The sequence below is a fragment of the Entelurus aequoreus genome, linkage group LG15 (assembly GCF_033978785.1).
Source record: "Entelurus aequoreus isolate RoL-2023_Sb linkage group LG15, RoL_Eaeq_v1.1, whole genome shotgun sequence".
NCBI lineage: Eukaryota > Metazoa > Chordata > Actinopteri > Syngnathiformes > Syngnathidae > Entelurus > Entelurus aequoreus.
The window spans coordinates 7,466,739-7,485,993 of record NC_084745.1 but is presented as its reverse complement, the minus strand read 5'-3'; the positions used below and the strand labels follow the sequence as shown (position 1 = coordinate 7,485,993).

The 19,255-nt window shown below is 42.9% G+C and overlaps 1 protein-coding gene across 3 annotated transcripts in view; it reads right to left on the bottom strand.

The window, feature by feature from the left end:
- plcd1a (phospholipase C, delta 1a) overlaps nucleotides 1–19,255 on the bottom strand; it is a 74,723-nt gene that overhangs the window by 21,376 nt on the left and 34,092 nt on the right. For 2 of the 3 annotated variants that reach the window (XM_062020665.1, XM_062020667.1), the window contains exons 7-9: nucleotides 18,292–18,436; nucleotides 17,924–18,076; nucleotides 14,713–15,058 (exon numbers count right to left, since the gene is read on the bottom strand). In XM_062020665.1, coding sequence (XP_061876649.1) covers nucleotides 14,713–15,058; nucleotides 17,924–18,076; nucleotides 18,292–18,436 — 644 coding nt within the window. The remainder of the gene's footprint in view (nucleotides 1–14,712; nucleotides 15,059–17,923; nucleotides 18,077–18,291; nucleotides 18,437–19,255) is intronic. The other variant, XM_062020666.1, reaches the window with a different exon arrangement.

Below are 19,255 nucleotides of genomic sequence, written 5' to 3'. Positions count from 1 at the left end.
CATGTGGAGTGGGACAGGTGACATGAAACATCAACATGTGGAGTGGACAGGTGACATGAAACATCAACATGTGGAGTGGACAGGTGACATGAAACATCAACATGTGGAGTGGACAGGTGACATGAAACATCAACATGGACAGGTGACATGAAACATCAACATGGACAGGTGACATGAAACATCAACATGGACAGGTGACATGAAACATCAACATGTGGAGTGGGACAGGAAGAAGGTGTGACATGAAACATCAACATGTGGAGTGGGACAGGAAGAAGGTGTGACATGAAACATCAACATGTGGAGTGGGACAGGAAGAAGGTGTGACATGAAACATCAACATGTGGAGTGGACAGGTGACATGAAACATCAACATGTGGAGTGGGACAGGAAGAAGGTGTGACATGAAACATCAACATGTGGAGTGGGACAGGAAGAAGGTGTGACATGAAACATCAACATGTGGAGTGGACAGGTGACATGAAACATCAACATGTGGAGTGGGACAGGAAGAAGGTGTGACATGAAACATCAACATGTGGAGTGGACAGGTGACATGAAACATCAACATGTGGAGTGGGACAGGAAGAAGGTGTGACATGAAACATCAACATGTGGAGTGGGACAGGAAGAAGGTGTGACATGAAACATCAACATGTGGAGTGGGACAGGAAGAAGGTGTGACATGAAACATCAACATGTGGAGTGGGACAGGAAGAAGGTGTGACATGAAACATCAACATGTGGAGTGGACAGGTGACATGAAACATCAACATGTGGAGTGGGACAGGAAGAAGGTGTGACATGAAACATCAACATGTGGAGTGGGACAGGAAGAAGGTGTGACATGAAACATCAACATGTGGAGTGGACAGGTGACATGAAACATCAACATGTGGAGTGGGACAGGAAGAAGGTGTGACATGAAACATCAACATGTGGAGTGGACAGGTGACATGAAACATCAACATGTGGAGTGGGACAGGAAGAAGGTGTGACATGAAACATCAACATGTGGAGTGGGACAGGAAGAAGGTGTGACATGAAACATCAACATGTGGAGTGGGACAGGAAGAAGGTGTGACATGAAACATCAACATGTGGAGTGGGACAGGAAGAAGGTGTGACATGAAACATCAACATGTGGAGTGGGACAGGAAGAAGGTGTGACATGAAACATCAACATGTGGAGTGGACAGGTGACATGAAACATCAACATGTGGAGTGGGACAGGAAGAAGGTGTGACATGAAACATCAACATGTGGAGTGGGACAGGAAGAAGGTGTGACATGAAACATCAACATGTGGAGTGGACAGGTGACATGAAACATCAACATGTGGAGTGGGACAGGAAGAAGGTGTGACATGAAACATCAACATGTGGAGTGGACAGGTGACATGAAACATCAACATGTGGAGTGGGACAGGAAGAAGGTGTGACATGAAACATCAACATGTGGAGTGGGACAGGAAGAAGGTGTGACATGAAACATCAACATGTGGAGTGGGACAGGAAGAAGGTGTGACATGAAACATCAACATGTGGAGTGGGACAGGAAGAAGGTGTGACATGAAACATCAACATGTGGAGTGGGACAGGAAGAAGGTGTGACATGAAACATCAACATGTGGAGTGGACAGGTGACATGAAACATCAACATGTGGAGTGGGACAGGAAGAAGGTGTGACATGAAACATCAACATGTGGAGTGGGACAGGAAGAAGGTGTGACATGAAACATCAACATGTGGAGTGGACAGGTGACATGAAACATCAACATGTGGAGTGGGACAGGAAGAAGGTGTGACATGAAACATCAACATGTGGAGTGGACAGGTGACATGAAACATCAACATGTGGAGTGGGACAGGAAGAAGGTGTGACATGAAACATCAACATGTGGAGTGGGACAGGAAGAAGGTGTGACATGAAACATCAACATGTGGAGTGGGACAGGAAGAAGGTGTGACATGAAACATCAACATGTGGAGTGGGACAGGAAGAAGGTGTGACATGAAACATCAACATGTGGAGTGGGACAGGAAGAAGGTGTGACATGAAACATCAACATGTGGAGTGGGACAGGAAGAAGGTGTGACATGAAACATCAACATGTGGAGTGGACAGGTGACATGAAACATCAACATGTGGAGTGGGACAGGAAGAAGGTGTGACATGAAACATCAACATGTGGAGTGGGACAGGAAGAAGGTGTGACATGAAACATCAACATGTGGAGTGGACAGGTGACATGAAACATCAACATGTGGAGTGGGACAGGAAGAAGGTGTGACATGAAACATCAACATGTGGAGTGGACAGGTGACATGAAACATCAACATGTGGAGTGGGACAGGAAGAAGGTGTGACATGAAACATCAACATGTGGAGTGGACAGGTGACATGAAACATCAACATGGACAGGTGACATGAAACATCAACATGTGGAGTGGACAGGTGACATGAAACATCAACATGTGGAGTGGGACAGGTGACATGAAACATCAACATGTGGAGTGGACAGGTGACATGAAACATCAACATGTGGAGTGGACAGGTGACATGAAACATCAACATGTGGAGTGGACAGGTGACATGAAACATCAACATGGACAGGTGACATGAAACATCAACATGGACAGGTGACATGAAACATCAACATGGACAGGTGACATGAAACATCAACATGGGGAGTGGACAGGTGGCATGAAACATCAACATGGACAGGTGACATGAAACAGCAACATGGACAGGTGACAAGAAACATCAACATGTGGAGTGGACAGGTGACATGAAACATCAACATGGACAGGTGACATGAAACATCAACATGGACAGGTGACATGAAACATCAACATGTGGAGTGGACAGGTGACATGAAACATCAACATGGACAGGTGACATGAAACATCAACATGTGGAGTGGACAGGTGACATGAAACATCAACATGGACAGGTGACATGAAACATCAACATGTGGAGTGGACAGGTGACATGAAACATCAACATGTGGAGTGGGACAGGTGACATGAAACATCAACATGTGGAGTGGACAGGTGACATGAAACATCAACATGTGGAGTGGACAGGTGACATGAAACATCAACATGTGGAGTGGACAGGTGACATGAAACATCAACATGGACAGGTGACATGAAACATCAACATGGACAGGTGACATGAAACATCAACATGTGGAGTGGACAGGTGACATGAAACATCAACATGGACAGGTGACATGAAACAGCAACATGGACAGGTGACAAGAAACATCAACATGTGGAGTGGACAGGTGACATGAAACATCAACATGGACAGGTGACATGAAACATCAACATGGACAGGTGACATGAAACATCAACATGGACAGGTGACATGAAACATCAACATGTGGAGTGGACAGGTGACATGAAACATCAACATGGACAGGTGACATGAAACAGCAACATGGACAGGTGACATGAAACATCAACATGTGGAGTGGACAGGTGACATGAAACATCAACATGGACAGGTGACATGAAACATCAACATGGACAGGTGACATGAAACATCAACATGGACAGGTGACATGAAACATCAACATGTGGAGTGGACAGGTGACATGAAACATCAACATGGACAGGTGACATGAAACAGCAACATGGACAGGTGACATGAAACATCAACATGTGGAGTGGACAGGTGACATGAAACATCAACATGGACAGGTGACATGAAACATCAACATGGACAGGTGACATGAAACATCAACATGTGGAGTGGACAGGTGACATGAAACATCAACATGTGGAGTGGACAGGTGACATGAAACATCAACATGTGGAGTGGACAGGTGACATGAAACATCAACATGGACAGGTGACATGAAACATCAACATGGACAGGTGACATGAAACATCAACATGGACAGGTGACATGAAACATCAACATGTGGAGTGGACAGGTGACATGAAACATCAACATGGACAGGTGACATGAAACAGCAACATGGACAAGTGAAAAGAAACATCAACATGTGGAGTGGACAGGTGACATGAAACATCAACATAGACAGGTGACATGAAACATCAACATGTGGAGTGGACAGGTGACATGAAACATCAACATGGACAGGTGACATGAAACATCAACATGGACAGGTGACATGAAACATCAACATGGACAGGTGACATGAAACATCAACATGGACAGGTGACATGAAACATCAACATGGACAGGTGACATGAAACATCAACATGGACAGGTGACATGAAACATCAACATGTGGAGTGGACAGGTGGCATGAAACATCAACATGGACAGGTGACATGAAACAGCAACATGGACAGGTGACAAGAAACATCAACATGTGGAGTGGACAGGTGACATGAAACATCAACATGGACAGGTGACATGAAACATCAACATGGACAGGTGACATGAAACATCAACATGTGGAGTGGACAGGTGACATGAAACATCAACATGGACAGGTGACATGAAACATCAACATGTGGAGTGGACAGGTGACATGAAACATCAACATGGACAGGTGACATGAAACATCAACATGTGGAGTGGACAGGTGACATGAAACATCAACATGTGGAGTGGGACAGGTGACATGAAACATCAACATGTGGAGTGGACAGGTGACATGAAACATCAACATGTGGAGTGGACAGGTGACATGAAACATCAACATGTGGAGTGGACAGGTGACATGAAACATCAACATGGACAGGTGACATGAAACATCAACATGGACAGGTGACATGAAACATCAACATGGACAGGTGACATGAAACATCAACATGTGGAGTGGGACAGGAAGAAGGTGTGACATGAAACATCAACATGTGGAGTGGGACAGGAAGAAGGTGTGACATGAAACATCAACATGTGGAGTGGGACAGGAAGAAGGTGTGACATGAAACATCAACATGTGGAGTGGACAGGTGACATGAAACATCAACATGTGGAGTGGGACAGGAAGAAGGTGTGACATGAAACATCAACATGTGGAGTGGGACAGGAAGAAGGTGTGACATGAAACATCAACATGTGGAGTGGACAGGTGACATGAAACATCAACATGTGGAGTGGGACAGGAAGAAGGTGTGACATGAAACATCAACATGTGGAGTGGACAGGTGACATGAAACATCAACATGTGGAGTGGGACAGGAAGAAGGTGTGACATGAAACATCAACATGTGGAGTGGGACAGGAAGAAGGTGTGACATGAAACATCAACATGTGGAGTGGGACAGGAAGAAGGTGTGACATGAAACATCAACATGTGGAGTGGGACAGGAAGAAGGTGTGACATGAAACATCAACATGTGGAGTGGACAGGTGACATGAAACATCAACATGTGGAGTGGGACAGGAAGAAGGTGTGACATGAAACATCAACATGTGGAGTGGGACAGGAAGAAGGTGTGACATGAAACATCAACATGTGGAGTGGACAGGTGACATGAAACATCAACATGTGGAGTGGGACAGGAAGAAGGTGTGACATGAAACATCAACATGTGGAGTGGACAGGTGACATGAAACATCAACATGTGGAGTGGGACAGGAAGAAGGTGTGACATGAAACATCAACATGTGGAGTGGGACAGGAAGAAGGTGTGACATGAAACATCAACATGTGGAGTGGGACAGGAAGAAGGTGTGACATGAAACATCAACATGTGGAGTGGGACAGGAAGAAGGTGTGACATGAAACATCAACATGTGGAGTGGGACAGGAAGAAGGTGTGACATGAAACATCAACATGTGGAGTGGACAGGTGACATGAAACATCAACATGTGGAGTGGGACAGGAAGAAGGTGTGACATGAAACATCAACATGTGGAGTGGGACAGGAAGAAGGTGTGACATGAAACATCAACATGTGGAGTGGACAGGTGACATGAAACATCAACATGTGGAGTGGGACAGGAAGAAGGTGTGACATGAAACATCAACATGTGGAGTGGACAGGTGACATGAAACATCAACATGTGGAGTGGGACAGGAAGAAGGTGTGACATGAAACATCAACATGTGGAGTGGGACAGGAAGAAGGTGTGACATGAAACATCAACATGTGGAGTGGGACAGGAAGAAGGTGTGACATGAAACATCAACATGTGGAGTGGGACAGGAAGAAGGTGTGACATGAAACATCAACATGTGGAGTGGGACAGGAAGAAGGTGTGACATGAAACATCAACATGTGGAGTGGACAGGTGACATGAAACATCAACATGTGGAGTGGGACAGGAAGAAGGTGTGACATGAAACATCAACATGTGGAGTGGGACAGGAAGAAGGTGTGACATGAAACATCAACATGTGGAGTGGACAGGTGACATGAAACATCAACATGTGGAGTGGGACAGGAAGAAGGTGTGACATGAAACATCAACATGTGGAGTGGACAGGTGACATGAAACATCAACATGTGGAGTGGGACAGGAAGAAGGTGTGACATGAAACATCAACATGTGGAGTGGGACAGGAAGAAGGTGTGACATGAAACATCAACATGTGGAGTGGGACAGGAAGAAGGTGTGACATGAAACATCAACATGTGGAGTGGGACAGGAAGAAGGTGTGACATGAAACATCAACATGTGGAGTGGGACAGGAAGAAGGTGTGACATGAAACATCAACATGTGGAGTGGGACAGGAAGAAGGTGTGACATGAAACATCAACATGTGGAGTGGACAGGTGACATGAAACATCAACATGTGGAGTGGGACAGGAAGAAGGTGTGACATGAAACATCAACATGTGGAGTGGGACAGGAAGAAGGTGTGACATGAAACATCAACATGTGGAGTGGACAGGTGACATGAAACATCAACATGTGGAGTGGGACAGGAAGAAGGTGTGACATGAAACATCAACATGTGGAGTGGACAGGTGACATGAAACATCAACATGTGGAGTGGGACAGGAAGAAGGTGTGACATGAAACATCAACATGTGGAGTGGACAGGTGACATGAAACATCAACATGGACAGGTGACATGAAACATCAACATGTGGAGTGGACAGGTGACATGAAACATCAACATGTGGAGTGGGACAGGTGACATGAAACATCAACATGTGGAGTGGACAGGTGACATGAAACATCAACATGTGGAGTGGACAGGTGACATGAAACATCAACATGTGGAGTGGACAGGTGACATGAAACATCAACATGGACAGGTGACATGAAACATCAACATGGACAGGTGACATGAAACATCAACATGGACAGGTGACATGAAACATCAACATGGGGAGTGGACAGGTGGCATGAAACATCAACATGGACAGGTGACATGAAACAGCAACATGGACAGGTGACAAGAAACATCAACATGTGGAGTGGACAGGTGACATGAAACATCAACATGGACAGGTGACATGAAACATCAACATGGACAGGTGACATGAAACATCAACATGTGGAGTGGACAGGTGACATGAAACATCAACATGGACAGGTGACATGAAACATCAACATGTGGAGTGGACAGGTGACATGAAACATCAACATGGACAGGTGACATGAAACATCAACATGTGGAGTGGACAGGTGACATGAAACATCAACATGTGGAGTGGGACAGGTGACATGAAACATCAACATGTGGAGTGGACAGGTGACATGAAACATCAACATGTGGAGTGGACAGGTGACATGAAACATCAACATGTGGAGTGGACAGGTGACATGAAACATCAACATGGACAGGTGACATGAAACATCAACATGGACAGGTGACATGAAACATCAACATGGACAGGTGACATGAAACATCAACATGTGGAGTGGACAGGTGACATGAAACATCAACATGGACAGGTGACATGAAACAGCAACATGGACAGGTGACAAGAAACATCAACATGTGGAGTGGACAGGTGACATGAAACATCAACATGGACAGGTGACATGAAACATCAACATGGACAGGTGACATGAAACATCAACATGGACAGGTGACATGAAACGTCAACATGTGGAGTGGACAGGTGACATGAAACATCAACATGGACAGGTGACATGAAACAGCAACATGGACAGGTGACATGAAACATCAACATGTGGAGTGGACAGGTGACATGAAACATCAACATGGACAGGTGACATGAAACATCAACATGGACAGGTGACATGAAACATCAACATGGACAGGTGACATGAAACATCAACATGTGGAGTGGACAGGTGACATGAAACATCAACATGGACAGGTGACATGAAACAGCAACATGGACAGGTGACATGAAACATCAACATGTGGAGTGGACAGGTGACATGAAACATCAACATGGACAGGTGACATGAAACATCAACATGGACAGGTGACATGAAACATCAACATGTGGAGTGGACAGGTGACATGAAACATCAACATGTGGAGTGGACAGGTGACATGAAACATCAACATGTGGAGTGGACAGGTGACATGAAACATCAACATGGACAGGTGACATGAAACATCAACATGGACAGGTGACATGAAACATCAACATGGACAGGTGACATGAAACATCAACATGTGGAGTGGACAGGTGACATGAAACATCAACATGGACAGGTGACATGAAACAGCAACATGGACAAGTGAAAAGAAACATCAACATGTGGAGTGGACAGGTGACATGAAACATCAACATAGACAGGTGACATGAAACATCAACATGTGGAGTGGACAGGTGACATGAAACATCAACATGGACAGGTGACATGAAACATCAACATGGACAGGTGACATGAAACATCAACATGGACAGGTGACATGAAACATCAACATGGACAGGTGACATGAAACATCAACATGGACAGGTGACATGAAACATCAACATGGACAGGTGACATGAAACATCAACATGGACAGGTGACATGAAACATCAACAGACAGTGACAGAATCACATGAGTGGACATGAAACATCAACATGGACAGGTGACATGAAACATCAACATGGACAGGTGACATGAAACATCAACATGTGGAGTGGACAGTGACAGAACATCACATGACAGGTGACATGAAACATCAACATGGACAGGTGACATGAAACATCAACATGGACATGTGGAGTGGACAGGTGACATGAAACATCAACATGGACAGGTGACATGAAACATCAACATGTGGAGTGGACAGGTGACATGAAACATCAACATGTGGAGTGGGACAGGTGACATGAAACATCAACATGTGGAGTGGACAGGTGACATGAAACATCAACATGTGGAGTGGACAGGTGACATGAAACATCAACATGTGGAGTGGACAGGTGACATGAAACATCAACATGGACAGGTGACATGAAACATCAACATGGACAGGTGACATGAAACATCAACATGGACAGGTGACATGAAACATCAACATGTGGAGTGGGACAGGAAGAAGGTGTGACATGAAACATCAACATGTGGAGTGGGACAGGAAGAAGGTGTGACATGAAACATCAACATGTGGAGTGGGACAGGAAGAAGGTGTGACATGAAACATCAACATGTGGAGTGGACAGGTGACATGAAACATCAACATGTGGAGTGGGACAGGAAGAAGGTGTGACATGAAACATCAACATGTGGAGTGGGACAGGAAGAAGGTGTGACATGAAACATCAACATGTGGAGTGGACAGGTGACATGAAACATCAACATGTGGAGTGGGACAGGAAGAAGGTGTGACATGAAACATCAACATGTGGAGTGGACAGGTGACATGAAACATCAACATGTGGAGTGGGACAGGAAGAAGGTGTGACATGAAACATCAACATGTGGAGTGGGACAGGAAGAAGGTGTGACATGAAACATCAACATGTGGAGTGGGACAGGAAGAAGGTGTGACATGAAACATCAACATGTGGAGTGGGACAGGAAGAAGGTGTGACATGAAACATCAACATGTGGAGTGGACAGGTGACATGAAACATCAACATGTGGAGTGGGACAGGAAGAAGGTGTGACATGAAACATCAACATGTGGAGTGGGACAGGAAGAAGGTGTGACATGAAACATCAACATGTGGAGTGGACAGGTGACATGAAACATCAACATGTGGAGTGGGACAGGAAGAAGGTGTGACATGAAACATCAACATGTGGAGTGGACAGGTGACATGAAACATCAACATGTGGAGTGGGACAGGAAGAAGGTGTGACATGAAACATCAACATGTGGAGTGGGACAGGAAGAAGGTGTGACATGAAACATCAACATGTGGAGTGGGACAGGAAGAAGGTGTGACATGAAACATCAACATGTGGAGTGGGACAGGAAGAAGGTGTGACATGAAACATCAACATGTGGAGTGGGACAGGAAGAAGGTGTGACATGAAACATCAACATGTGGAGTGGACAGGTGACATGAAACATCAACATGTGGAGTGGGACAGGAAGAAGGTGTGACATGAAACATCAACATGTGGAGTGGGACAGGAAGAAGGTGTGACATGAAACATCAACATGTGGAGTGGACAGGTGACATGAAACATCAACATGTGGAGTGGGACAGGAAGAAGGTGTGACATGAAACATCAACATGTGGAGTGGACAGGTGACATGAAACATCAACATGTGGAGTGGGACAGGAAGAAGGTGTGACATGAAACATCAACATGTGGAGTGGGACAGGAAGAAGGTGTGACATGAAACATCAACATGTGGAGTGGGACAGGAAGAAGGTGTGACATGAAACATCAACATGTGGAGTGGACAGGTGACATGAAACATCAACATGTGGAGTGGGACAGGAAGAAGGTGTGACATGAAACATCAACATGTGGAGTGGGACAGGAAGAAGGTGTGACATGAAACATCAACATGTGGAGTGGACAGGTGACATGAAACATCAACATGTGGAGTGGGACAGGAAGAAGGTGTGACATGAAACATCAACATGTGGAGTGGACAGGTGACATGAAACATCAACATGTGGAGTGGGACAGGAAGAAGGTGTGACATGAAACATCAACATGTGGAGTGGACAGGTGACATGAAACATCAACATGGACAGGTGACATGAAACATCAACATGTGGAGTGGACAGGTGACATGAAACATCAACATGTGGAGTGGGACAGGTGACATGAAACATCAACATGTGGAGTGGACAGGTGACATGAAACATCAACATGTGGAGTGGACAGGTGACATGAAACATCAACATGTGGAGTGGACAGGTGACATGAAACATCAACATGGACAGGTGACATGAAACATCAACATGGACAGGTGACATGAAACATCAACATGGACAGGTGACATGAAACATCAACATGGACAGGTGACATGAAACATCAACATGTGGAGTGGACAGGTGGCATGAAACATCAACATGGACAGGTGACATGAAACAGCAACATGGACAGGTGACAAGAAACATCAACATGTGGAGTGGACAGGTGACAAGAAACATCAACATGGACAGGTGACATGAAACATCAACATGGACAGGTGACATGAAACATCAACATGGACAGGTGACATGAAACATCAACATGTGGAGTGGACAGGTGACATGAAACATCAACATGGACAGGTGACATGAAACATCAACATGTGGAGTGGACAGGTGACATGAAACATCAACATGGACAGGTGACATGAAACATCAACATGTGGAGTGGACAGGTGACATGAAACATCAACATGTGGAGTGGGACAGGTGACATGAAACATCAACATGTGGAGTGGACAGGTGACATGAAACATCAACATGTGGAGTGGACAGGTGACATGAAACATCAACATGTGGAGTGGACAGGTGACATGAAACATCAACATGGACAGGTGACATGAAACATCAACATGGACAGGTGACATGAAACATCAACATGGACAGGTGACATGAAACATCAACATGTGGAGTGGACAGGTGACATGAAACATCAACATGGACAGGTGACATGAAACAGCAACATGGACAGGTGACATGAAACATCAACATGTGGAGTGGACAGGTGACATGAAACATCAACATGGACAGGTGACATGAAACATCAACATGGACAGGTGACATGAAACATCAACATGTGGAGTGGACAGGTGACATGAAACATCAACATGTGGAGTGGACAGGTGACATGAAACATCAACATGTGGAGTGGACAGGTGACATGAAACATCAACATGGACAGGTGACATGAAACATCAACATGGACAGGTGACATGAAACATCAACATGGACAGGTGACATGAAACATCAACATGGACAGGTGACATGAAACATCAACATGTGGAGTGGACAGGTGACATGAAACATCAACATGGACAGGTGACATGAAACAGCAACATGGACAAGTGACAAGAAACATCAACATGTGGAGTGGACAGGTGACATGAAACATCAACATAGACAGGTGACATGAAACATCAACATGTGGAGTGGACAGGTGACATGAAACATCAACATGGACAGGTGACATGAAACATCAACATGGACAGGTGACATGAAACATCAACATGGACAGGTGACATGAAACATCAACATGTGGAGTGGACAGGTGACATGAAACATCAACATGGACAGGTGACATGAAACAGCAACATGGACAGGTGACAAGAAACATCAACATGTGGAGTGGACAGGTGACATGAAACATCAACATGGACAGGTGACATGAAACATCAACATGGACAGGTGACATGAAACATCAACATGGACAGGTGACATGAAACATCAACATGTGGAGTGGACAGGTGACATGAAACATCAACATGGACAGGTGACATGAAACATCAACATGGACAGGTGACATGAAACATCAACATGTGGAGTGGACAGGTGACATGAAACATCAACATGGACAGGTGACATGAAACATCAACATGGACAGGTGACATGAAACATCAACATGTGGAGTGGACAGGTGACATGAAACATCAACATGGACAGGTGACATGAAACATCAACATGGACAGGTGACATGAAACATCAACATGGACAGGTGACATGAAACATCAACATGGACAGGTGACATGAAACAGCAACATGGACAGGTGACATGAAACATCAACATGGACAGGTGACATGAAACATCAACATGGACAGGTGACATGAAACATCAACATGGACAGGTGACATGAAACATCAACATGGACAGGTGACATGAAACATCAACATGGACAGGTGACATGAAACATCAACATGGACAGGTGACATGAAACATCAACATGTGGAGTGGACAGGTGACATGAAACATCAACATGGACAGGTGACATGAAACATCAACATGTGGAGTGGACAGGTGACATGAAACATCAACATGGACAGGTGACATGAAACATCAACATGGACAGGTGACATGAAACATCAACATGGACAGGTGACATGAAACATCAACATGGACAGGTGACATGAAACATCAACATGGACAGGTGACATGAAACATCAACATGTGGAGTGGACAGGTGACATGAAACATCAACATGGACAGGTGACATGAAACAGCAACATGGACAGGTGACATGAAACATCAACATGTGGAGTGGACAGGTGACATGAAACATCAACATGTGGAGTGGACAGGTGACATGAAACATCAACATGGACAGGTGACATGAAACAGCAACATGGACAGGTGACATGAAACATCAACATGTGGAGTGGACAGGTGACATGAAACATCAACATGGACAGGTGACATGAAACATCAACATGGACAGGTGACATGAAACATCAACATGTGGAGTGGACAGGTGACATGAAACATCAACATGGACAGGTGACATGAAACATCAACATGGACAGGTGACATGAAACATCAACATGTGGAGTGGACAGGTGACATGAAACATCAACATGGACAGGTGACATGAAACATCAACATGGACAGGTGACATGAAACATCAACATGGACAGGTGACATGAAACATCAACATGTGGAGTGGGACAGGTGACATGAAACATCAACATGTGGAGTGGACAGGTGACATGAAACATCAACATGGACAGGTGACATGAAACATCAACATGTGGAGTGGACAGGTGACATGAAACATCAACATGGACAGGTGACATGAAACATCAACATGGACAGGTGACATGAAACATCAACATGTGGAGTGGACAGGTGACATGAAACATCAACATGGACAGGTGACATGAAACATCAACATGGACAGGTGACATGAAACATCAACATGTGGAGTGGACAGGTGACATGAAACATCAACATGGACAGGTGACATGAAACATCAACATGGACAGGTGACATGAAACATCAACATGGACAGGTGACATGAAACATCAACATGTGGAGTGGGACAGGTGACATGAAACATCAACATGTGGAGTGGACAGGTGACATGAAACATCAACATGGACAGGTGACATGAAACATCAACATGTGGAGTGGACAGGTGACATGAAACATCAACATGGACAGGTGACATGAAACATCAACATGGACAGGTGACATGAAACATCAACATGTGGAGTGGACAGGTGACATGAAACATCAACATGGACAGGTGACATGAAACATCAACATGGACAGGTGACATGAAACATCAACATGTGGAGTGGACAGGTGACATGAAACATCAACATGGACAGGTGACATGAAACATCAACATGGACAGGTGACATGAAACATCAACATGGACAGGTGACATGAAACATCAACATGGACAGGTGACATGAAACATCAACATGGACAGGTGACATGAAACATCAACATGTGGAGTGGACAGGACTGACCTGAGTTGTTAGCCAGGTTGAAGGCTTTGCTCTCCTTGAAGGAGGACATCTCGTAGAACTTCAGGTTGTCTCTGGCGTGTTCGAAGCCGTTGAAGTGGACGCTCTTGCAGTAGACCACCATGTCGGAAAGTTCCTTGGCAAGTTTGATCTTGGATTTCTGAAAGCGGGACATACTTTTTTTTACATGGTGGACTTTTTCCCGACGGGGACAACGTGGTCCTACCTTTCGTTTGGCTTCCTGTTCGCTCTCCACCTCCGCAGCCTCGTCCTCCTCAGACACCGTGTCCTCCTCCATGGCCGGGTTGTTGAGGCGCTTTCCTTTCACCAGGAACTTGCCCTTCAGCTCCTGCCGAAGACCACAACTTCAGAAAGGACACAAGCGTCCATCGTGTTGTTCAGAGAAAACCTGTGGCTTAGAGGTGACAGAGCTTTCGCCGCTGCTGCTCCCGAGCTCTGGAACGACCTGTTTTTAAATCTCTCTTAAAAACATTCTTTTATTCCATGGCTTCTAACACAGAGTGATATCCATCCTGCAATGGCGTCCCATAATACACCTGCTGGGAACCTGTTTCTAGGTTTTATTTATTTTATTTTTATTTTTTATCGTGTTCTGTTTGTGTTGTGTTGTGTTTCTCGGTACTCGTATTATCTTTTAACCTGCCCATTGTACAGCACTTTGGCTACCCCTGTGCTAAATTTTAAATGTGCTTTATAAATAAAGTTGATTTGATTTGTGACACACTTCCGCCTTCACAATAAAAGCGCTACGCCTCAAAACAAATATGTTTTGTAATGTAATCTGTGATATTTCTGCCGAATAAATGTTTTCTGGCAGACCAAAATAAAGGGTATCTTCTGGTTGATAGTCCGCAGTACCAGAACGTTTAGCGGGTTGAGTCTTACATTTAATTAATAAATCGAGAAGGTTAAAACCTTGTTGTTATGCAGAGATAGGAAGACCATTCACTTGTACAACATGTAATGCACAGAGGTATAATATCACAGATTACACTAGCAAACATCTTAAAATCGTAACAACCTACGATTCGTGTTATTATTGCGTGTAACTGATATCCAAACATGGAAGTGTAGCTCCTCCTCTGAATGCATGTGCTCCTACAGCAGGAATACAAATTATGTATTCCTGCAATAGACAAAATCTGGCAATTATATCTATCTGTGATAAATCAGGATTATTTTGAGTTAACTATGAACAAACTGCTGTTAATCGCGATTAAAATATTTTAATCGTTTGACAGCCCTTTGACAATCCAAAGCAAAATCGTAACAACCTACGTTTTGTGTTATTATTGCGTGTAACTGATATCTAAACATGGAAGTGTAGCTCCTCCTCTGAATGCAAGTGCTCCTACAGCAAAAATACAAATTCTGTATTCCGACAAAATACAAAATTTGTCAAGACACCAACGCTTTTTTAAATTGTGATTAAAAAAGCGTGTTTATGTCCTTTTTGTGCAAAGCTGTTTAAAAAAACATAATGTTTAAAACATTTTTAATTAAAGCAAATTAATTGTTCAGTCATGTTATCTGATGATATCTATCTGTGATTAATCGGGATTATTTATTAGTACACTTATTAGTGATGAAAAAATATATCTATCTGTGATTAATCGGGATTATGTTGAGTTAACTATGAACAAACTGCTGTTAATCGCGATTAAATATTTTAATCGTTTCACAGCCCTTTGACAATCAAAGCAAAATCGTAACAACCTACGTTTTTTGTTACTATTGCGTGTAACTGATCTCCAAATATGGAAGTGTAGCTCCTCCTCTGAATGCATGTGCTCCTACAGCAGGAATACAAATTATGTATTCCTGCAATAGACCAAATCTGGCAATTATATCTATCTGTGATTAGTCGGGATTATTTTGAGTTAACTATGAACAAACTGCTGTTAATCGCGATTCAATATTTTAATCGTTTGACAGCCCTAATGAAGTGTTTCTCACACATTCATTTATTTGTGGCGGCCCGCCACGAAAGAATTACGTCCGCCACAAATTTAAAAGAAATATTTTTTTTATTTTTTATGTCCTGTCCAGCTTCTTGTTTCACTTTATGTTGCTGGTAAATAATCAGGTTGTAGTAGTAGGCTAAAGTTAAATTATTTAGTATGCACTAATTAAAGGGGCAGAGCTTTGAGACATTTTAGCTTTTATATTTTATAAGATATATTTTTTGTAAAAACCACAATTAATAAATATATTTCAGTTAATAACTTATTGTTCAAATCTGTATATAAATATGTACATAAAGTTTTGTAATTATATTGTAAAATGGATGGATGGATGGACGTTTAAAACAAAACTGTTATTATTAATTAGTAAGTATACATTTTTTGAGCCTTTTTAGAGAAAATCATATCATTGTAATAAATTATGCAAATTACTCGATGATGTCATGGTGACCACGCCCATAGTCACGCCCCCACCGCCACAGGTATCTTGGCAGTTTATGGGAAACACTGCTAATGTAATATTTACGTATTTTACATATTCATTTCACAAACGCGTCACAACCTTCACTTTCCCTTCAACAACAATAACTCTAGGGTACACTTATTAATGATGAAAAATTAGATCTATTTGTGATTAATCTGGATTAATTTGAGTTAACTATGAACAAACTACTGTGGCGCAGTTGGGAGAGTGGCCGTGCCAGCAACCTGAGGGTTCCTGGTTCGATCCCCAGATTCTACCAACCTGGTCGTTGTCCTTGAGCAAGACACTGATGGGTGGTGGTTAGCGCCTCGCATGGCAGCTCCCGCCATTTAGTGTGTGAATGTGGAAATAGTGTCAAAGCGCTTTGAGTACCTCGGAGGTAGAAAAGCGCTATTCAAGTATAACCCATTTACCATTGACTCTACTAATCACGACAGTGTTCACGAGAGACAACAAACATAATAAAACAACCACTCACTGTACAATGTCTGCTCTCACTGGGATGTTTAAATCTTCCCGCTTACATGGGGAATTCATCATAACCTTTGCGAAGGCAAACTGTCTTTTTGTGTCCTTCTTATCATTTCCGGGTGTAAATCGGATGTCAAAGTTGACCAACTCGTCAGATTATGTCCACAACCTTCTACTATCCAGGTGAGAGGCATACTTGTTCATATTTAGACATGTAAATAGGGTATTGTTGGTGCTTTTTGGATGTTTTTAGAGCACACACACACACACACACCTCAGGTGAAGGGAAGGTGGTGGGCCAGTTGCTCCCGATGGGCCTGGTGACCAAGGCGTCCCCCAAAATGGAGATCATGTGATGGGCCATGAGTCTCTGCTGAGGCAGACTGCAGTGGTTCTCCAAAGACAGAATGACAGGATACTCCGAGGTCTGGAAGACAGTTCCAAACAATCCCGGTCATTTGTCGTCAGTTTCTGCAACGTCTCAGAAGAGAATTAGGAAGTTGATTGATTGTGTTAGCATAGGATTAAGCTAACAAACAACTAGCTCGCTATTAGGTAAACGCGAGCCAATTGAAACCTGACTGGAAGTGTAATATTGTTTTTCTTGCTATTATTAGAAGCAAAGGAGCAAACGTCACACACCTTAAAGGCGAAGTCTTTGATGGCTTTGATGACGTCTCTGAAGGAGATTTTGGAGGTGAGCGTGTAGCCGTGAAAGACGACGGGCTCTCCGTTGGCGCCGTCCCAGCAGTCCAACTCCACACAGCGGCAACTCTTCATCAGAGCTCTGCAGGTGATGATATGAGATCATGGTCGTTATAATCACAATCATTCAAGCGGCAAACGGCGTCCTCATGCCACTCGGGGTGCGAACCAGTTGGCGCACGGCGTGCAGGTGGAGGGCCTCAAAAATGTGACGGAACGTATTAAAGAATAAACAGAGCCGTTACAATAGGGCCTTCACTGCTCGGACCCTAATAATAATAATAATATAATGATAATAATAATAATATAATGATAATAATAATAATATAATGATAATAATAACAGTAATAATAATGGTAACAATAATAATAATTATATAATGATAATAATAATAATAATGATGATAACAACAATAATAATCATAATAATAATGATGATCATAATAATAATACAAATAATGATAATGATGATAATACTATAATTATAATAATGATATTGATAGTAATGATGACGATAATAATAATACAAATAATGATTATATGATGATAATAGTATAATAATAATAATAATAATGATGATAAAGACAATACTGATGATAATAATAATAATACAAATAATGATTATAATTATGATAATAGTATAATTAAATAATAATAATGATGATGACAATGATGATAATACCAATAATGATTATAATGATAATAGTATAATAATAATAATAATAATAATAATAATAATAATGATGATGATGATGATGATGATAATAATAATGATGATACTGTTAATAATAATGATGATAATAATAGTACAATAATGATGATAATAATGATAATAATATAATAATATTGATAATAATAATGAAAATAAAAATGATGATAATAATAATTATTATTATTATAAT